We start from the raw sequence: 21,854 nt of genomic DNA on the forward strand, positions 1-21,854 counted from the left end.
ATCTAGAAACAAAGGTGTTGATGGCAGCAGTACAGCTGATATTTCTCTCCAGGATGGAGTCACAGCCAAACAGGAACAGACCAGATGAAGCTACTATGAAAAAAGCAGAGAGAGCAGAACGTTAGAGATTGAACTAACAGATTCTGCAGAGTGGGAGAATAGAGGTAGAATGAAGCAGAATGATGAAAAAGGGGTCCCTATGTCCTCCAGAAGTCTAAGAGAGAGCTCAGGATAACCTGAGCCACTAACTATAGAGTGATAAAGTGCAGAAAAGTCAAGTAGAGAAAAGTCAATGACCACTAGGATGAATACAAGTGCATTAATTGCTACTGGAGCAAAGCGGGTCCTGTAGCAAGGGGTCCTAACTCTCAGGACAATGAATCTCTGTCCAGAAGGAAGCTGCAGGAACTCGCTCACCGGGGCGACAGAGTCGCTGGTGGCCAGTCACTGTACGACGAACAACCAAAGACTTTATGCTTCTGAACGACTCGCTTTGGATTCAAACATCAGTTATGCTTAAAGCAGCAGGTTTTAGCTCCGCCCCCTAATCTGACGCACCTGAACAAAATCAGGAAGATGGTCATGATTGTTGGTCCTTTCAGAGGGACTCCCAGACAATCAGATTCATAGTGATGGGGATTTCTGAAAATTTTGAATTTTTTGGCATAAACTCAAAAGCTCGATACATTTTAAAACAGTTCTGAATGTTGGCATCTGCTGGATGTTATGAGAACCAACTTTCAGGGGGTATCCTAATGTCTGCATTCATTTGTATGTGGGACCAATCCTGTCATAATTAGAAAACAAAGAAATAAAAGATACTCATGAATATAATCCAGTGGCAAAATAATAGCTTAAAACTTAAATTAGTGAGCCATTAAATGTAACAACCAATTCACTAACATACACACCTCAGTCTGTCTAAGTTAGATCAATTGTCATGTTTCTAGTACTCTAAGCCACAGGTTTCAAACTGGTTCCAGAAAGGGCCGCTTGGCTGCAGGTTTTTTTCCAACCAAACAATAGAACACCAGACTCCATATCATCAAGTCAGCATGTTCAGCTTGGACCCCCTAGATGAGATGTATGGAGTCTGCTGCTATTGCTTGGTTGGAAAGAACACCTGCAGCCACACGGCCATTTCCGGAACCAGTTTGACATCCCTGATTTAAGCATTCTGAAACCTCTTCCATCTCTTATGTTCACACTGAGCGGCTTAAAACACAGCAGGAAATCAAAGTGGGCTACATTAATAATTGGCAATCCTTTTGGGGAAAGCCTGGTCTGATTCGGAGAGACGGCATCCATCCCACTTTGTATGGTGCAGCTCTTCTTTCTAGGACTGTGGTCACATTTACCGGTATTAGTCCTCCAAAACCCTGGCCACCCAGGGTGCAGACCAGGAAGCAGAGTCGTAGTTTAACACACCTCTCTGCAGCTTCTCTACTGTTACCCACTCTTTACTCCATCCAGACAGTGTCTTGCCCACGACCAAAATTTAATAAATTAGCAAATATTCCCAAAGGAGTAAATCATGATATTCTAAACCATTAAATGTAGTCTGTTTAGCATAAGATCTTTTTCCTCTAAAAGTCTACTAGTTAATGACTTGATCTGTGATAATCACATTGATTTATGTTGCCTTACAGAAACCTGGCTGCAGCAAGAGGATCATGTGAGCATAAATGAGGCAGCTCCTTCTAGTTAATTAAATTTTTCACATACGCAGAATTTCTGGGCGAGGAGGAGTAGCAACAATCTTTCAGTCTGACTTACTGATTACTCCAAAGGCAGTTAATACTTACAACTCTATTGAACATTTAACCCGTAGTTTCTCTCATCCAAATTGCAAAACCACAAAACCTCTTCTCTTTGTAACTTTTTATCGTCCACCAGATCCTTACTCTGAATTGCTAGATGAGTTTTCAGAGTTCCTATGATTTGGTGTTGAATGCTGACAGGGTCATCATAGTGGGGGATATTAACATATATGACATTGAAGGTCATAGCGTATGTACAGCATTGTAATGTTATCTTAGACGATATTGGCTTTGTTCAAAATGTGAATAGTCCCACACATTCTCACCTTCATACTTTATCAGGCTCCTCTCCTGTGGAACCAATTTTCAGTTTTATTCTGTGGGCCAGACACCCTGTCTACTTTTAAAAAGTAAACAGAAGATATGCAGTAACTCCTAGTAGTCTGCTTCCACACCTGCATGTGACAAAAGGAAAAGAATAACTGGGAAAAGACTGTGTCTGGATAATTTGGATTTGAATTCATTTCTAATTTCATACATTGATTGATGAGTGCTGACTTTCTATGATGTTTTCACTCAAGCCATTTGTCCTGCAAGGCCACAGTGTCTGTAAGAGGAGTTGTTTGGGACTGGAAATACTTAATCCCATAACAAGCCAGGTAGTTTCTCAAGGTTTATTCCATTTTACTGTTTTTTTCAACAGTGTCTAATTCATTTTGATTAAATTTACTTTTGACAAGATTCATAACTTTTCCCAGACTGAGAACAACTTAGTCTTGTCAGCGCTTGTTCTATCTTTGTATAGAAATAAAGTGCCAGATTGAGTGAAATCCACCAATCCCATTCAACTTTGTTCACTCAAAAATTTAGGGTGTTTGGCAAGATTCAACTGATTTTTTTAAACCAGCCCCCCAACCCACCCCCCCCCAGGACAGCGATCATCAGAAGAGTAGAAGTCTTCCATCCTCAATATCCCATTTAGAAGTTTAAAGGAAGAATCCGACACATTCAGAATTAACTTCAAGTTCTTTAAATCTGAAATTATTCCATCCTGTTCAATAAATGATCAGTGTTTTTAATTCAGAGTAATTTTCATGTGAATGTGCTTTACTGGAGGCATCCATGTTTGTCAAAGAACACTACTGCCACCTACTGGTTAGTGAAGTCACGGTGCGGTATCGGCTGTCGATCAAGTCCCAGTGCTGTATCTGGTGTTTATCACAACGCGCTATTATCCAAGTCATCTTGAAAACATTCTTCTTCCAAATGTTGGCTACATATTACGGGTTTTTTCTCTGGCCAGAAGTTCGATGGCAAATCCTCCCTCTTCAAGTTGGCGATCCAACGACCAACCCGTCCGTGGAGGATCAGGAATCAGAAAGGTGGAATAACTCTTTTTTTTCACTTTTACCCGATGTATTCCAGCATCCAGCTGCCATGCACGTGGGCATTGTCAGTTTCACTATAGCTCTGGTGAATTTCAATGGTGAAGTCCTCTGGAAATCTTCAATAATTGTTGTTGATTGCAGATGTGTCTAGTAGTTCCCATTGATTTAGCTTGTAAAGCGGGGAGAATGGCGCTAGGCTTACCGCACCGTGACGTCACTGCTGGAAGATGGCAGGAGGGAGGGGTTACTATATGAAAAAAAAGGCCACTCCCAGTCTCTGATCACAAAAACGTTTTATTTTTATCCTGATTAACACTAAATTCATTAAATTACTGCAAACGTATTAGTTTTAGGTATAGATATTGATCCATTGATTATTCCTTGCTAACCGGACTTTTCCTTTAAAGCTGAAGTCTGTAAGTTCTTAAAAATCACTTTTTTGTCATATTGGCTAAAACTGTCCCTATGCCCAGACAGCAGTACATGTGATATGTAACCTGTGAAAAAAACTGCTTCAATTGGTACCGCCTACTGCCTGTATTTCAATCTGGAAAGAATACGAGTCAAAACAACCAATCACAGCCAGAGGAGCGTCTGATGGAGTGTCAATCACAGCTCACACACGCTGAATCCCGCCCCCCCCTCCTTTCTGGTCGAATCCGGTAGCCGCGTAGATGCTGTGAGAGGGGTGGAGCTTGGAGGTGGGGCATGAGTGAAGCAGAGAGGGTGGGGGAGTGGCGTGAAACCTGTTTTTCTTCAAATTTTCAGTCGAAGTCTGCTCTCTCCTCAATGTTACAGACTGCAGCTTTAAAGGAGAGGGAGGACTTTTGGCATCGAGGTCCCTGGGGGTCAGCTGGAGTGTTCAAAAAAAAAATAAAAAATTAAATTAATATCTATCTCTACATATACAGGTGCTGGTCATAAAATTAGAATATCATGAAAAAGTAGATTGATTTCAGTAATTCCATTTAAAAAGTGAAACTTGTATATTATATTCATACATTACATACAAACTCATATATTTCAGATGTTTATTTTGTTTAATTTTGATGATTACAAATGACAACAAATGAAAATCTCAAATTCATCATATCAGAAAATTAGAATATTGTGAAAAGGTTCAAAATTGATGGCCCCTGGTGCCACACTCTAATCAGCTAATTAACTCAAACCACCTGCAAAAGCCTTTAAATGGTCTTTCAGTCTAGTTCTATAGGCTACACAATCATGGGGAAGACTGCTGACTTGACAGTTGTCCAAAAGACGACCATCGACACCTTGCACAAGGAGGGCAAGACACAAAAGGTCATCGCTAAAGAGGCTGGCTGTTCACAGAGCTCAGTGTCCAAGCACATTAATAGAGAGGCGAAGGGAAGGAAAAGATGTGGTCGAAAAAAGTGTACAAGCAAGAGAGATAACCGCACCCTGGAGAGGATTGTGAAACAAAACCCATTCAAAAATGTGGGGGAGATTCACAAAGAGTGGACTGCAGCTGGAGTGAGTGCTTCAAGAACCACCACACACAGACGTATGAAAGACATGGGTTTCTGCTGTCGCATTCCTTGTGTCAAGCCACTCTTGAACCACAGACAGCGTCAGAAGCGTCTTGCCTGGGCTAAAGAGAAACAGGACTGGACTGCTGGTGAGTGGTCCAAAGTCATGTTCTCTGATGAAAGTAAATTTTGCATTTCCTTTGGAAATCAAGGTCCCAGAGTCTGGAGGAAAAGAAGAGAGGCACTTCATCCACGTTGCTTGAAGTCCAGTGTAAAGTTTCCACAGTCAGTGATGGTTTGGGGTGCCATGTCATCTGCTGGTGTTGGTCCATTGTGTTTTCTGAGGTCCAGGGTCAACGCAGCCACATACCAGGAAGTTTTAGAGCACTTCATGCTTCCTGCAGCTGACCAACTTTTTGGAGATGCAGATTTCATTTTCCAACAGGACTTGGCACCTGCACACAGTGCCAAAGCTACCAGTACCTGGTTGAAGGACCATGGTATCCCTGTTCTTAATTGGCCAGCAAACTCTCCTGACCTTAACCCCATAGAAAATCTATGGGGTATTGTGAAGAAGAAGATGCAATACACCAGACCCAACAATTCAGAAGAGCTAAAAGCCACTATTAGAGCAACCTGGGCTATCATAACACCTGAGCAGTGCCACAGACTGATCGACTCCATGCCACGCCGCATTGCTGCAGTAATACAGGCCAAAGGAGGCCCAACTAAATACTGAGTGCTGTACATGCTCATACTTTTCATGTTCATACTTTTCAGTTGGCCAACATTTCTATAAATCCTTTGTTTTTATTGGTCTTCAGTAATATTCTAATTTTCTGATATGATGAATTTGAGATTTTCATTTGTTGTCATTTGTAATCATCAAAATTAAACAAAATAAACATCTGAAATATATGAGTTTGTATGTAATGTATGAATATAATATACAAGTTTCACTTTTTAAATGGAATTACTGAAATCAATCTACTTTTTCATGATATTCTAATTTTATGACCAGCACCTGTATATATATGCTTTGAAACTGAGAAATCTGTCAGCAATGTTTGTACAATGTTTTCACTTAAATTACTCCTAAATGACTTTACAAACACTACAGACAATAGATTTAAAGATTAGAAATCAAATGGGAAAAAAAAAAGCTACAAAAACAAATAATTTAGGGAAAAAAATTAATTAGAAGTAAATGGGTTTATTATTTAAATGGTCTAAAATTAGCATAATCCTAAAGAACTCAACTTAAATAGAGAAAAATTCAGAAGAAAACTTTCCTAAAATATTTCTTTATTGGGGAGAGCAGTGGCATTTTTCGGTTTACCAGCAGAGAACAAAACCCTTTGCAGGAGCAAAAACGCACTAAAACATGCAACTGCTTCATGTTCGTAGTTTAGATACAAATTAGACAAAGAAATAGGCGAAAAGAAGAGAAGGTATTTAAAAAAATTTTTTATTCATCATCACTTCATATTTTTAGCATGAATTAATTTTTAACATCGCAGGTCAACCCGACCTGCTGGACTCGGATCAGAGATTTAGCCTGACCGGGCAAAAAGTCCTCAATCAGAGGAAGAACCAGAGAGGAAATATGATGCACACATTTCTACAACCAATTAAATAAAATCACATTTTTAAGAAATAATGACTTTGGGGAGAAGAACCACCCAGAGAATTCAGAAGATGAGGTCGTCTGCAGAAAGATTTGGAAGTTTTACATCCAAAACTGAAGAAATGCACTTTGTTAAGCAACAAGCAAACCAGTTAACCTTTCAGAAGATTCTCCTGAAAATATTTTAACTAAGTGCTAAAAGGAAACCGTGTTCACACAGACTGACTGAGAAAAAAAGGACCACAGTACACAAAAACCGTCATACGGCGATCAAACCGGCGGATCAAGCTTAATCTGAAGTCGCTCCAAGATATAAATCCAGGCTTCGCATGATTCCTTACACAGACGGGGAATGACATTAGACAGAGGAATATTCTGACAGAAGCACTCGGCGTTTCAGAAACGTTTGGATGAGAACGAGGCGAGGCAGTTGGACGCGTCGGTAAGTTGGTGAGCAAAAAACAAAAAGGAGGGAGATAAAATATTCTAGTGAGAAATTTTCAATCAAATCTGCTAACTGAAGCTTTTAGTTCTGTGCTTCCAATTACCTGGTGGGCACGTCGATTTGTTTGAGCTCATTTCTCACATCTGCTCAACTAACTTCTCAAGGGTTCGTTAAAAAGGCGATGCTATGAGGAAAAAAAAAAAAAAAAAAAAAAAAACGGTCTGCATCCCTGAGATCTGGCTGGGTTGAACTAACTGCAGCGCTCAGAGAAGAACCTGCTCCACCAACATCCCACCGCACCTCCGACTCATTCCCCAGGCTAGCAGGGCGCTCAGTAGCGATAGTGGTCTGCTTTGAACGGCCCCTCGGTGGGAAGGCCCAGATACTTGGACTGTTTGTCCGTCAGTTTGGTCAGCTTCACTCCCAGTTTATCCAGGTGAGCGGCGGCCACCTGCTCGTCCAGCTGCAAGACAAACAACAGAACGTCACCCAAATGGAAATGTCAAAGAACAAAGGAGACAGCTGAAAGATTTAGAGAGTAAACTGAAAACTGTTTACATGTTAGAAAATGAAGTGTACTATAAACATGAGCTAAAATATCAGAGAGTTTCTTAAACACCAAGAATGATTATTTACAAAAACGTTGGTCCTCCTCTCATCTGTAAAGGTACCAATAAAAACATCACACTACAAATGGGTCGTACATTTTAAGCTTTGTTAAATGTGGACATGTTTGTTTTGGTCAATAAGCAACCGAGAACAACGCTGCCACCCTGTGGACTAAATGGGAAGGACCTCATCACTTCAAACTGGTTCTTTTCAAATTACTCCATTATTTATAAATGAGGAAGTGAGCAAACCGGTACCAGCCTGCAATGCTGGTACCAGATCTGCTCGGGGGCCTTCCTTATGATGTCATCATATGGCAACTCCACTCGGACAAACTGTATTGCACCAGTTTCTTAAGGATCAAATCTCTTTTGTAGTCTCAACATATTACCTATAATTGCCATTTTACATTTCATCGGAAGATCTAAAGCAGCCGAAAGTAGTCTTGGAACGAAAGAACTGTGTTTTAGGACGATGGAGCCATTTAACAAGATGACAAAAAGGGACAAAAAAAAAAAAAAGTCTCAGCTTATTTTTATTCTTTACGTTAAGGTCTGAGAGCTACGGAAAAGGATTAGGGCCACCGGGAAAAAAAAAAAAAAAAAAGTTAATTGATTTTTAAATTTTATTTCAGTTTAAAATTCTGACTTTAATCTCCCCTTTCATTAATGGAGGATCAGAAGGTCATTAAAACAAGAGAGCTAGTCTCTAAAACAGACATGGCTATGGCTTGATGCTAACATGTTTGTTAGCTGTCAGAATTCTGAGAAAAGTCAGAATTCTTAAGATTAAAGTCAGAATTCTGACTTTTTTTCCTCAGAATTCTGACTTTTTTTCCCATATTAAACTGAAAGAAAGTTTAAAAATCTGTTAACTTTTATTTACTTTTTTTTAGGATCTAATCGTCTTCCATAGAGGGCAGAGTAGAAAAGACAGAACATGTTAAATGACTTTGGTAGAGATTTTAGTATAAAAAAAAAAAAATTTAATAAAAAAAAATATTCTTGTAAAAAACGAACAGTTGTTGACATAAATTAATAGTATAGCTTAATGTGGCTAACTGACCGAGCTAAAAGAGGCTGACCTGTTAGCTACTGAGCAGTTAGCCAAAGCGCTACCCAGATCCCCCTTTGTTTCTGGTTAACAAAATAACTGTTAGACCATAATATAGTTTTTTTTCCCCCCAGTTTTGTTGTTAGACATGCTAACGCTACAGACGCTGCATGGTGTTTTCATCGTTGTCTGGGCAGCCACAATGTTTTACATCATGTGGCAACGTTCAGCCAATCATGTAGCGTAACGTCACAAGCATGAAGCAGGAGCGGAGTAGATCTGGTTCCTACAGTAGACCATTGATTCAAGTCCCTGATGATGGCCTCCAAAGATCTAATAGAACTTCCCTTTTAACATGACTGTCCCTCAGTCCGCCTTGGTTCAGAAACCTGGGCTGTTTCCACAGCGTTAGACTGACCTACAGACGGCTACCAGAACCTGCTCTTCACTAAACCCCTCACTGAAAACCGATCAGGAAATGTGGACGTTCTTCTAGCTCAGGGGCTGCAGCCCTAACAATCTTAGGAAAACCTTTTAGAGACGCATGTTACAGTATGGAAGAGTGTTAGGGTCACTTAAAACGACTGATAACAAAGCTACCCCCCCCAAAAAAAAGCAAAAACACAGTCTATAGGAAGTTTGTAACCAAATAGATTTAAAACTGATTAAACTTCATTTGCTTCATTCGTTACAGTTTTGAATTTTTCCTCCACATCCATGATGTCATAAAATCCTCCTCCAGTGAGTTTTAATAGAAATCATCTCTATCAAGCGCTTATTTCGAGTTTTGTAGCAGATTCTGACCTTCTTGGGTAGGAAGTAAACTCCAATCGGATACTTCGCCGTGTTTGTCCACAACTCGATCTGAGCCAGCACCTGCAGAGGAGGACGGCAGTCAGACAAACTGGACGCAGCAACAGGCTCCGCCTCCTACCTCGACTCGGCGCTTACCTGGTTGGTGAAAGAGTTGCTCATGACGAATGAAGGGTGTCCCATGGCGCAGCCCAGGTTGACCAACCGGCCCTCCGCCAGGATGATGATGTGACGGCCGTTCTTCAGACGATAACGATCCACCTGAGGAGGAGCCAAGCGGATCACAGCTTTGCAGCCACAGTAGACCCATACGCCAACCGGCCGGACAATCATTGTGTCATTTTATATCACAAAATTAAAAAGCAACACAAACTACTAACCATGTGAAAATAAAAAGGACTGCAGCAATTTAAGGTGGCTTACGAGAATTTTTATACAATTCCAGGAAGGAATAAAATAAAAAGAAAAACTTGCCTCCCCGATTCACGTAAATAAAAAAAAGGCACAGAATGGGTGGAAGAAGCACATGTGTTGATGGTGAGAATGACTCCGAGTCCCCACAGAGTTCTAGAGCCCCGGTGCAGACCACCAGCAGGTTCTCTCCGCCTCCTTATGACACAGCTGCAACACTTTCAGTTGAGCTGCAACGCCTCAAGGGGCAGCAAACCCACAGACGCTGGAAACCAGCAGCAAACGGTAGGCAGATCAGATCTGATCCGATCCAGTTCAGAGTCATTCCAAAAAAGTAAAAACAATCCACTGGACTTTGTTTCCAAGTTTGAAGACGTTTCCCTTCCCATCCAGGGGCCTGACTGAACAGGTGAGGAGTTCTGTTCCTCTGTACAGGTGCTGGTCATAAAATTAGAATATCATGAAAAAGTAGATTGATTTCAGTAATTCCATTTAAAAAGTGAAACTTGTATATTATATTCATACATTACATACAAACTCATATATTTCAGATGTTTATTTTGTTTAATTTTGATGATTACAAATGACAACAAATGAAAATCTCAAATTCATCATATCAGAAAATTAGAATATTGTGAAAAGGTTCAAAATTGATGGCCCCTGGTGCCACACTCTAATCAGCTAATTAACTCAAACCACCTGCAAAAGCCTTTAAATGGTCTTTCAGTCTAGTTCTATAGGCTACACAATCATGGGGAAGACTGCTGACTTGACAGTTGTCCAAAAGACGACCATCGACACCTTGCACAAGGAGGGCAAGACACAAAAGGTCATCGCTAAAGAGGCTGGCTGTTCACAGAGCTCAGTGTCCAAGCACATTAATAGAGAGGCGAAGGGAAGGAAAAGATGTGGTCGAAAAAAGTGTACAAGCAAGAGAGATAACCGCACCCTGGAGAGGATTGTGAAACAAAACCCATTCAAAAATGTGGGGGAGATTCACAAAGAGTGGACTGCAGCTGGAGTGAGTGCTTCAAGAACCACCACACACAGACGTATGAAAGACATGGGTTTCTGCTGTCGCATTCCTTGTGTCAAGCCACTCTTGAACCACAGACAGCGTCAGAAGCGTCTTGCCTGGGCTAAAGAGAAACAGGACTGGACTGCTGGTGAGTGGTCCAAAGTCATGTTCTCTGATGAAAGTAAATTTTGCATTTCCTTTGGAAATCAAGGTCCCAGAGTCTGGAGGAAAAGAAGAGAGGCACTTCATCCACGTTGCTTGAAGTCCAGTGTAAAGTTTCCACAGTCAGTGATGGTTTGGGGTGCCATGTCATCTGCTGGTGTTGGTCCATTGTGTTTTCTGAGGTCCAGGGTCAACGCAGCCACATACCAGGAAGTTTTAGAGCACTTCATGCTTCCTGCAGCTGACCAACTTTTTGGAGATGCAGATTTCATTTTCCAACAGGACTTGGCACCTGCACACAGTGCCAAAGCTACCAGTACCTGGTTGAAGGACCATGGTATCCCTGTTCTTAATTGGCCAGCAAACTCTCCTGACCTTAACCCCATAGAAAATCTATGGGGTATTGTGAAGAAGAAGATGCAATACACCAGACCCAACAATTCAGAAGAGCTAAAAGCCACTATTAGAGCAACCTGGGCTATCATAACACCTGAGCAGTGCCACAGACTGATCGACTCCATGCCACGCCGCATTGCTGCAGTAATACAGGCCAAAGGAGGCCCAACTAAATACTGAGTGCTGTACATGCTCATACTTTTCATGTTCATACTTTTCAGTTGGCCAACATTTCTATAAATCCTTTGTTTTTATTGGTCTTCAGTAATATTCTAATTTTCTGATATGATGAATTTGAGATTTTCATTTGTTGTCATTTGTAATCATCAAAATTAAACAAAATAAACATCTGAAATATATGAGTTTGTATGTAATGTATGAATATAATATACAAGTTTCACTTTTTAAATGGAATTACTGAAATCAATCTACTTTTTCATGATATTCTAATTTTATGACCAGCACCTGTATGTTGATTCCTTCCACAGACAGGAGGCCTCTGATTGGTCAAATCTACATCTGCTCTACACTATGCGTATTTCCTGTTTGGTTCCTTACCGGCTTGTTTTGTTTATATGTCCGCCATTGTGGAAAACGACTGGTGAAGATGGAGCAGCTAGAGGAGCGAGGTGAGAACGCTGGGACCCCTATTCCACCTGGATCCCCGCTCTTTTTGGCCCTCCGTTGTCGCACAAACTTGCCCCCACTTCCTCACCGCCTCGGCCGTATCTAGACCCACAGCTAGTTCCTGATTGGCCCTCTGGCGTTGAATAACATAGCGCAGACCACGCTTCAACATTGGGCAGAAATCAAAAATATCTGACACGCTCACTGCCAGGATAAGCAGCCCTGTACAGGGGAACAGAACGCCTCTTCAGCCAGGCCAACAATTCCCCCCCCCTATTCTGGGACAATACCAGTATTTGTCATTGCAGGCCAAGACAGAAACTAAATGAGCCCCATTCCAAAGGGATGGACCCGTTCGTTCATTTCAATCTGCATGTTCTCTTTTTGGTCTACTCTAAAAAGCCTGGAACTAAACACTATTTCTGACATTTTGAATTCAAAAAACTTCCTGGAAGGGAAGAGAAACTTCTTCAAACTAGGAAACTAGTCTTTAAACTTCACTTTTTTGGAACTTCAGCCCTGAAGGAATCATTGATCCGAGCCTCAAAGCGGTTCTCCTACCTGCGGTTTAACGTTGATCCTCTCTGCGGCGTTCCTCTCCAGCCAGCTCATGTCGATCTCGCAGTCAAAGTGTCCGATGTTACAAACGATGGCGTCGTCCTTCATGCTCTCAAAGTGACTGAAAGTGGGGACAGAACGATCATCTGTAGCGACAGAGAGCGAGGCGGATGGGGCCAGCTGCTGAGGCGCTCTGACTTACTGTCCCAGGATGATGTCTTCACAGCCAGTGGTGGTGACGAAGATGTTTCCCTCCTTACAGGCTTCATCCATGGTGGTGACCTCATAGCCTACAGTCACATCAGTGCAGGTTAGATTAAACCCCCTTTTATACTAACGCGTTAAAGCTAAGCTTCCAGTCAGCTTTTAAAAACCGACCGCCTACCCTCCATAGCAGCCTGCAGAGCGTTGATGGGGTCGATCTCCGTGACGATGACCCGAGCGCCGAAGGCCCTCAGGGCCTGAACGCAGCCCTTGCCGACGTCGCCGTAACCCGCTACCACCGCCACCTTCCCGGCGATCATGACGTCGGTGGCTCGCTTGATGCCGTCGATCAGACTCTCTCTGCAGCCGTACAGGTTGTCGAATTTGCTCTGCAGAAGGAAGGAGGAGGAAGATTTTAAGTTTTGATTTTATTTCCTGGCGCAGGGTTCCTGTAGACCCCTGAGGAGGTTACCTTGGTGACGGAGTCGTTGACGTTGATGGCAGGAATCTTAAGCTCGCCTTTCTTCATCATCTTGTACAGGTTGTGAACACCTGTAGTGGTCTCCTCCGACACGCCGCGGATACCTGAGAATAAAGGCTAGCATCAACAGACTTTCCTAAAGTACGTAAATTCTATGTAGAAGTGTCCCGATACAAACAAACACAGTCAGGAGTAAAAGTGTTGGTGCTGATTTTGACTCCGAGTCCTCTGGATGTAGTCGAGTATCGGTGCAGACCACCACCAGTCTCTCTCTGCCTCCTTATGACACAGCAGCAGCACCAGCAGCTGAGCTGCAACGCCTCAAGGGGCATTCAGTTTAAAAATAATCCACACTTAGAAAACCTTTTTTAAACAAAAAAAAAACAAAAAAAAAACTGGGAAATGTCATAAAAAAACAGCTAATTATGTTCGATTATGTTCAAATATTCCAATAAATATTCCTTCTTTATCCATTACAATAAAACTCTTTTAGACCAATAGAGTTAAACAAACATCTTAATTTTTAGTCTCCTTCAAAACTCGCTTTCACTGGAAAGGCGGAACATCCTGGTCCTACACGCTTATTGTTCCCCCGGAAACAAAAACACGAATCGATAAATAGTCTCCAAATGCTTTCAGCTAAAGAGAAACAATCAAATCTATCCTTTCAACTAATTTAAATAGAAATAGTCAAAATAAATTAATCAATCAATAATTATTTGTTTAAATCACCCATCATGAGCGATAATCTGTTCATTTCAACGGCTGCATGTTTGGCTAAAAATATATCAACAGTGACTGAAGGAGTCGCTATGGAGCAGAGGGTTCCTGAAGTGATGATTTACACGATTGTTGGGATATTAACTTATTTTATCTGGACAACAAATATATAATGGATATAATTTAATAATAAATTATTAAAGTACCATGAAGGCATGTAAGAAAATCATTCTCTAATTATTCCAATACAGCTGTTCCTTCAAAGTAGACCTAAAACAATCAGAAGAATCATGGTTAATCTTTTGAAATCAACTAATTTAGTAATCAATTAATCATGACTGGAGTAAAAAATGCCTTTAGATGACAGAGCGACCCACGTAGAGCAGGAATTATAACAGAATTGTTAAAAATTAAACCATTTTCATCCATCAGTAAACTCTACCCAGAACTCTTAAAGTGGAAAAGTTTATTTCACCTGGTTAAAATAAATAAATTGAGGAACCTTTTGCAATCTGATTATTAATCAATTAATCTAAAAAAATAAATTGACCCGCTTCAACAAAACTTCAGATTAATCCAAGATGAACAAGTAAGGTACTGCGGGGATTTTTAACTATTTTTAAAAAAAAACCTTCCCTCCATTAAAAAGAAAATGCAGATGCACAACCCTGTACCCGCGCCAGAGAGCGAACGCCTATTAAAAGCAGACGAGAGCCCATTTCTCCTCGTGCACGCTCTGTTTAAAAGTAGATTTTTGCATGGCTCATGCAAGCTTAAAAAAAAAAAAAAAAAGATTTGCAATTAATCCACTCCGTCAGACTCATCACCGGTAAGTGAAAATAAGAACCGAGCACGCAGGACGGCCTTCCGTAAATATACCAGAACATGTGGAGGACACCTTATTTAGATGATCCACCCGGAAAAATAACATTTTTTTTTTCCCTGGATCATAATATTTATTAATAGTAATAATCCATGGCTTGTTTCTGTATCTTCCCTCTTTTAGATGTGATGCATCGTGGCCTCTGTTTGGGAAGCTTCAGGATGCAAGTATCTAAATTACTTTCCATAGATAATTTGTTTCAGTTATATTTTTTTTAGAAGCAGTTTAACTGAAAGGTTAAGGTTTGGGGATTTATTCTAGTTTTTTTTCCTTTTTTTTTTTTTTTTTTATTCAGATCATTTTTAACAGTCAGTTATGGATTAAAACTTTGTACACAGTAAGTTAAATGAATGACTTTAATCTCAGCCAGATTTTTAAATGGTTATAGAAATAAACATTAACTTGAGTGAACGTGAGGTCAGACCAGCAGAGCTGTTTGCAAAGATGACCTCGTTTGCTCCGACTGCATCTACTGAGGCTGAAAACATCCGCAGAGCAACGGACCTGCCAGCAGTTTGGGGTACTTCTTGTGGACCAGGTTGGTGAGATCTCCTCCATCATCCAGGATCATGTTGAGGGGCTGACCGTCTTTGAAGTATATCGTCTGCTCGATGCACCACACGTACTCCTCATCGGTCTCACCCTTCCAGGCGTACACTAGAAGCACAAACTGGTTTTTACTCCACCACTTCTCCAGGTTTGGATTAACGTTACGCACTGCCGCCACAGAGCTGGCCTTTGGTACCTGGAATGCCAGTTTTGGCGATGGCGGCGGCGGCGTGGTCCTGGGTGGAGAAAATGTTGCAGCTGGACCACTGGACCTGTGGAGGAGGAGAACAACAAACATTTACCAACGGTTTAGAGCCTCTAAACTGTAACCTGGATGCCGCTTAATTTTTCACCAACCAGATTTTTTACATTTTAACTAGAATAACTGATTTTGGTTTAAGGATAGTTTCTATGCAGTGAAGAAAGAGAAAAAGTAATTTATTTTACACCTAAAATGCTGGAATACACACAAGTTATGAGCACGCTGAAACATGCTGAAGTACACCAGCACTAACCGCCATACGGCAAACGGTACGTTGGGTCCTGATGTATGCCAGCGTATGCTCCTACATGGGCCATAAATTACAGGCAAGTTATCTAATCGTCGTTGACATACATTAAGTGTAAGTTAATAAGTCGTTGCGTCTAGCTTGTCCTAAATCTGTGAGTAACTTCTCCAGACTTCATCCCCATCATAGGGGGTGTTCACGCCCGCCACCAACAAAGCAGACATGAAGCTGAATCTGCTTAGCCTCGCGAGATCAGGATGGTCTCACGAGGTTTCACTCGCTAATCAGTCTGGAGACTCTCCATTAAAGAAAATTTGGAGCCGTTCACCAAACGAACGTCCAATCAGCGTTGGCTTTGAGGCGGGTTGAGGTGGGACGCAACGAAAAGCGCGACAGTTCAGTCTAAAGAACATGGCGGCTTCAGCCGATGAAACTAGCGTCAGCATGGCTATCGAGCAAGTTTTATCGGAATTACAGAGTATTTCTTCACTGAAAGAAGAGCAAAACACTGCTCTGGAGGCTTTTCTCAGAGGAAAAGATGTTTTTGCTCTTCTCCAGACTGGTTTCAGCAAGAGTTTGATCTATCAATTGGCTCCTCTTCGTCGTCGCTCTGTTAGTACGTCATATGCTTCGTTGATCTGATTGGTTTATTTGGCCCGTCTATCACCAACATAGGCCAATCAGCTAATCAGTATTTTCGCCCCTTCCCAAAATTACTTCTACGGAAGGTTTCCGTGTCAGGTTAGAATCTGCTGCCACTGCAAACCTTTTTCTTTTTTCTTTTTTTTTGGGTGGGCGGTATAAATCGCTGCGACGCGCCTGAGGGGAGCAGCTCTAACTGATGCTCACACTGCCGTGCGTTATGCATAAGTTAGGTTGTCGCTGGACATAAGTTCAGGACTCGTTATGAATACGCCAAAAATTGCAGCGTTTTAGGAGATTCTGGGATGCTGGGCCTAAACTGGCTGAATCGTTAAGGTGTGACAGGGCACTAATCAGGGACAATTATCAGGGTTCCTACAGCATAAGGCAAGTTAAACTCAAGACTAAGACTTTTTAGTGCCACTTGAAATAAAAATTTAAGACCGAATTCACAAGAAAAACCTGCTTGCGACAACTTAACCCAAAGGTTTATTTTAACATAAACCACTGCACTAATGTTTCAGATTTTGAAAAGCTTCCCATACAGGAAGAAAGCTAAAAACACACAAATGACAGATATATTTAAACAATTATTTAACTGAATTCACAAACTTTGTTTTAGCAGGGAACAAAACAAATCAGTTTTAAAGCCCCAACATAACCAGAGCTAAGTCTTTTTTGCAGCATCTCCCAAATGTCCCGCCCTGAACGACGCTTTTATTGGTTCCACTATCGGGACGGAAAAAAAGAAAAAAGGTCAATTTTAATGTTTTATTTAGATTACAAAAATAAATCATGATAAAATATTCCTTTTTATTGGGTTTTAAAAAATCAAGACCTATGAAAGACTGATTTAAGACATTTTAATACCGATTAAGGCCTTAGTTTTAAGAATTCAATGCCTTTTATGACTTTTTAAGGACCTGCGGGAACCCTGATTATACCAAAATGACCATCCATCCCAAAACCAAACTTTCGGCAAGCGAGAAATTCAAAGTTAGCCTTTTATTCAGTTCTACCCTTTTAACATCGGAAGGGCTCCGTGCCATCACCCTTATTTTAAGCCCATTTCGTAGATTGACATCAGGAGTCTGCCTGGGCCACTCTGAAAACCATCCATATGAATCACTGCAGGCTAAACTAAAGCTACAAAGAGACTAAATAAAATCAGGAATAACAGATAAAGGACAGATCTACTGTCAGGCTGAGTGTGGGGGGGTGGAAAATGACCAGAGCCTGTGTCAGCGGTCCAGTCGCTGTACAGACCACCACCCGTCTCTCTCTGCCGCCTTATGACACAGCAGCAGCACCAGCAGCTGAGCTGCAACGCCTCAAGGGGCATTCACATAATCTAATACGGCCGTTAGAAGAGCTCCAGTAGCATCATGGAGTCACTGATCAGCAGTTGATCAAGTTTCCTTTACTGTAGGTCTGTAGGGGAGAAGCTATGTGGACATTTTGTTCTACATGAACAGGGCAAAGGTCTTCAGAGAACAGAAGTTAGTTTCATCTTTAGGAGAGGTGAAAGGCAGAAGGTCTGCGGTGGCTAGTTCCAGTTAGCATGAAGGTTAGAAGAGATTCACTTTAATCCAAAGTTTCTCAACTTCAGATTATTTCACTGTGATTAAAAAGCTCATCATGCTGCCCCCTAGTGTAAAAACCAAAGGCTGCAGATTTGAAGAAATTATGAAAGGATATTATATAATAAGATCCCCTTTAGCGGTTTGTAAGAGATGTTTAGAGATCAGCCCATTTTCTCCCAATAAAAAAATGGTTCAGTGTTTAAACCAGAACCAGTTATAAGCAGACAGACGATAAACCAGTTTGGACCATAGTTAGCTGTGCTGGTTCTCAGGCTGCAGGTTCCTACAGGATGAGACCAGTTCTGGTCAGATGGACCCAAACATGATAACATGCTGGCCTTGTGAAACAAACTGAAAAAGCTCACCCAGCTTGTGTCAATATATAGATCGATACGTCCAATCTCTTGCCTTCGAGTGAGGCAAAGAGTAACGCCAAGCCTGCCGCCTCATACTGGGGCTAGAAGCTGACAAAGGCCATGTGTGGTTCAAAACATTAAATCACACAGTTAAATATTATCTGATGAAAAGCAAAAACAAACTCAGAATAACAGATTTAAAGTAAAGCTTTAAAAAAAAAAACCCCCCAAAGGCAGCAGGTAAAGGTCACCTCAGCTCCCAGGGCTGTGAGGGTCTCGATGAGCACGGCGGTCTGCAGGGTCATGTGTAGGCAGCCGGCGATGCGAGCGCCTTTCAGGGGCTTGGACTGGCCGTACAGCTCCCTCATCTTCATCAGGCCTGGCATCTCGTTCTCTGCGATGTCGATGGCCTTGCGTCCCCATTCTGCCAGGCTGATGTCAGCTGGAACAGAGACGCAAAGATGCACTAAACGGAAACGCTCTGGTTCAACTGTAGCGCATAAACAACCTTCTAGTTTATCCTTCTTTCCATTTCTGACCTGAAGGTGAACCGGCTTTAATTTTTTGGAAATGTTCCTTCCTTAAACTGTCAAAAACAAACTCTGTTCTACACATGAACAATTTGGTATGTTTTTGATCGTTTTTAATTTCCAATCTTCACAAATATTAAAAAAGTACATTAAACATGCACTTTGTTACAAAATTTTAAGTAAAATCATAATAAAAGCATAACAGCATTAGTAGTACTATTGTTTCTCATTTGACATTTATTTGTAGATAAAAGCTAGTTTATAAGTACATCTGTTTAAAAAACAAATTTCATCTTGTGGACAATATTTTGCTAGAGTTATAATTAGAGTATGTATAAATATTTCATCAGAAGAAAGTGTCGATACGTTTACTATATTGTGATAAAACTTTTTTTTTTCTTTTTGCAATTCTGACTCATCATCATATGTATATCCCACACTTTCACATCAATTTTTAATTTGACCTTCTTCGTGTCAATTTAACGACTAAGAGGAGACAAAATGTTTCCCTTATCTGAAACAGAAGCCAATCAACCATCCAAAGTTTACTGAACCCCAGCATCATAAAGGAAACTTTCAAAAAGCTCAAACATATGGCTGCACATGTGATTATAGACTCCAATCTGCTGAATCGGCTCTGCGGCCTCAAACCACTGCAGATTGAGCAGAAATATAGAAGAAAACAAAGTGATATTTACAGACCTGAAACCAAATAAACAGGAAGAAGCTAAACTTGTTAGAGAGCATTACTTCCCAGCATGCATCAAGGGAGTGAAAATTACTACTAAGACGCAGTTAAACGTTTGACCCTTGATTTCTGTTGTCTTTAGACCATACTTGGACTTTGGCCTCATATCTATAAAACGGTTCATATTTCACCTGCTTATAATCACAAAGCAAACTAATAGCTTTTAATATATATTTTAAAAAAAGCATTTTAAAGTATGTGGCCTGTGATTTTTTTTTTTTTTTTTACGTTGAATTGGTTTAAAATTGGTAACATTTCATTTTGTCTGTTAATTTATTATGCTCCACCACTGCAATCTGCATTTCAGATATTACTTTAGAGTGTATATTTTATTATAAAACAAATTAAAAATAATAAAATACTCAGCACCTAATAAAGACCACGTGCTGTAAAAGCTATGAAGCTACACACAGCAGCGTAATCTCTGCCTGTTCTTGTCACTCAGGAACAAGACTAGCGGCGAAGTGCAAGGCATCACGGGAGATGGAGTTCGCGGGAACTGGGAGCACCGCCGCGTTCAATCTCAGGCCCCGTTCCATAAACTACATTACCCAAGAGGCTTTGCGGGGAAATTTCAGCTAGGAAGAAGAAAAAAAAAGCCCATGCTCGGCGCGAGTGCACCCTCGCATGTCTGTCTATTCATTATCAGGACTTCAGTAGAAGCCTGCGAAGTGTTAAAAATGAAAACCAGAAAATATAAAAGTTAACAAGAAATAGCGAAGATTAAACTATTTGTTAGTAATGACCGACGAAGTTACATTTACGACTACAAACTGATTTGGGGTAAATGCTAACAGGTCAACACTACATCTGGCCTAGAAAACCACAATATACTAATAAAGTTAATTAAAAAATATATACAGCTAGATTTATACATACACAATATGTTACCATATGTTACCAATGCTACCTGCTAAAAATATTCTTCCGAACCCGTCAGAACGTTTACCATTAAAACCAGACTTGTTAGCAAAATTACATCGATTGTAAAGCGTGAATATTATTATAGCCACCGACCGACTTTGTAGGGCAGTTTCTCGGACATTTCTGTTTCGTGCTGTTTTGATCCAAGGAGTCTGACAGAAGCCGCAGCCTGGCCGGGGAGCAGAGACAGAGAGGGAGGGATGTGAACATGACGGCTCGGTTTTTATCGGCGGGGTTTCGTTCGGCCTGATTTCGGGTGGCTGGACGGATGCAATGCAAGAGCAATCTGATTTCCTATTGGTTGGAGAGACTCCCACCCCGCAGATGGCTGGCCAATCAGAACTGGAACTGCGATGTGGGGCGTTCGCTGACTGGATGGAATGTAGTTGAAACGAGTTTCGTCCGGACCCTATCGGTGTTTTTCTGCGTTTTTTTTTTCGTAACTCTTGAGACAAAGGTTACAAAAGCACATGCGCTGCATTACAGTTCTTCGGTTATATCGCAGTCTTTTTCAAAGTAAATCCGGGAGCATGTTCAACGTTTACAAACAAGGAAACATCTCTTTATACGGATGTTTTCAACTCTTTAAATCTCCATTGCTGTAAAAGTCTGCCCCACGTTAAAACAAAATCAAGGCTGACACTTGATTAGATTAATATCTGAGCTGTAAATGCAAAATAACTGCTACATATTTTTAAATAGTTTCTGTAACGTGTCTGAGATCACTTGTGTTACTATATGAATAAACTAAATTTAATTAAAGTGCTGGGCTTAGCAATTAGACTTGCAATTATCTAAGAGGAGCTCAAAGTGGAGCTGCTGCTTCTCCACACTGATAGACCGCGAATGAAAAGATTCTGGCGCAGAACTTCACCAGCAAAATAAATACAATAGCACTTCATTTTGAGCTCAAATCTAAACATATCATACAATAAAAGCTCAAAGTTAGAACAATTTCGACAGCAGCTAATATGGAAAGCCAAAGTGAGCATATAACCTTTAAATTATAAAGTTTTAATACTCCCCTTGTAAACAGGGAATACAATCAATGTAATTTGAACATGTTTTGCTTTCAAATTATTTGTAGTTATTAAATATTTTTAAGTTATATTTTACATCATCATGGAATAAAGACTGCATTTATTTTATCTGCCCATCCTACATTCACCATCATACATCATTACTGCTATGAGCAAGTCAGTCATAAATATTCTGATCGATGGACCTGTGATGTTGGGAATAAGTATAAACCTGTTCACTCCAGTTAAATAAACAGAGATCGACGGATTTCGCTGAGTTGGCATTTTATTTTATTTTTGCAAAGAGGGAACGGTAATCAGCCCTGTTCTGATCTAGACAAATGTC

At 40.8% G+C, this 21,854-nt stretch overlaps 1 protein-coding gene and 3 non-coding genes across 4 annotated transcripts; all 4 read right to left on the bottom strand.

Annotated features, from left to right (window-relative positions):
* Positions 1–6,091: 6,091 nt before the first annotated feature.
* ahcy (adenosylhomocysteinase) lies at positions 6,092–20,741 on the bottom strand. Its single transcript, XM_038296702.1, has 11 exons — positions 20,583–20,741; positions 18,539–18,729; positions 15,394–15,469; positions 15,153–15,305; positions 13,037–13,149; positions 12,746–12,953; positions 12,563–12,650; positions 12,364–12,481; positions 9,327–9,449; positions 9,180–9,251; positions 6,092–7,176 (listed from the first exon to the last, which is right to left on the bottom strand). Exons 1-11 carry the CDS (start codon positions 20,608–20,610, stop codon positions 7,045–7,047), a joined length of 1,302 nt encoding a protein of 433 aa, XP_038152630.1. The 5' UTR covers positions 20,611–20,741; the 3' UTR covers positions 6,092–7,044.
* On the bottom strand, positions 9,716–9,851 carry LOC119790946. Its single transcript, XR_005281789.1, has one exon. It is a non-coding gene; the product is annotated as a small nucleolar RNA SNORA17 (small nucleolar RNA).
* Positions 13,243–13,378, bottom strand: LOC119790944. The gene has a single exon (XR_005281787.1). It is a non-coding gene; the product is annotated as a small nucleolar RNA SNORA17 (small nucleolar RNA).
* Positions 17,556–17,691, bottom strand: LOC119790945. Its single transcript, XR_005281788.1, has one exon. It is a non-coding gene; the product is annotated as a small nucleolar RNA SNORA17 (small nucleolar RNA).
* Positions 20,742–21,854: the final 1,113 nt, after the last annotated feature.

Source organism: Cyprinodon tularosa, unplaced genomic scaffold, assembly GCF_016077235.1.
Source record: "Cyprinodon tularosa strain WSP-4 unplaced genomic scaffold, ASM1607723v1 ctg375, whole genome shotgun sequence".
NCBI classification, from domain to species: domain Eukaryota; kingdom Metazoa; phylum Chordata; class Actinopteri; order Cyprinodontiformes; family Cyprinodontidae; genus Cyprinodon; species Cyprinodon tularosa.

Bases quoted from the DNA above. Each gene is read 5' to 3' on its own strand.
- ahcy (XM_038296702.1), bottom strand. From the start codon at position 20,610: ATGTCCGAGAAACTGCCCTACAAAGTCG. The intron at 18,730-20,582 runs GTCGGTGGCTAT...TCTCTGTTCCAG, and splicing joins GAAACTGCCCTACAAAGTCG to CTGACATCAGCCTGGCAGAA. The intron at 7,177-9,179 runs GTCAGAATCTGC...TTTGTCTTGCAG, and splicing joins TTTACTTCCTACCCAAGAAG to CTGGACGAGCAGGTGGCCGC.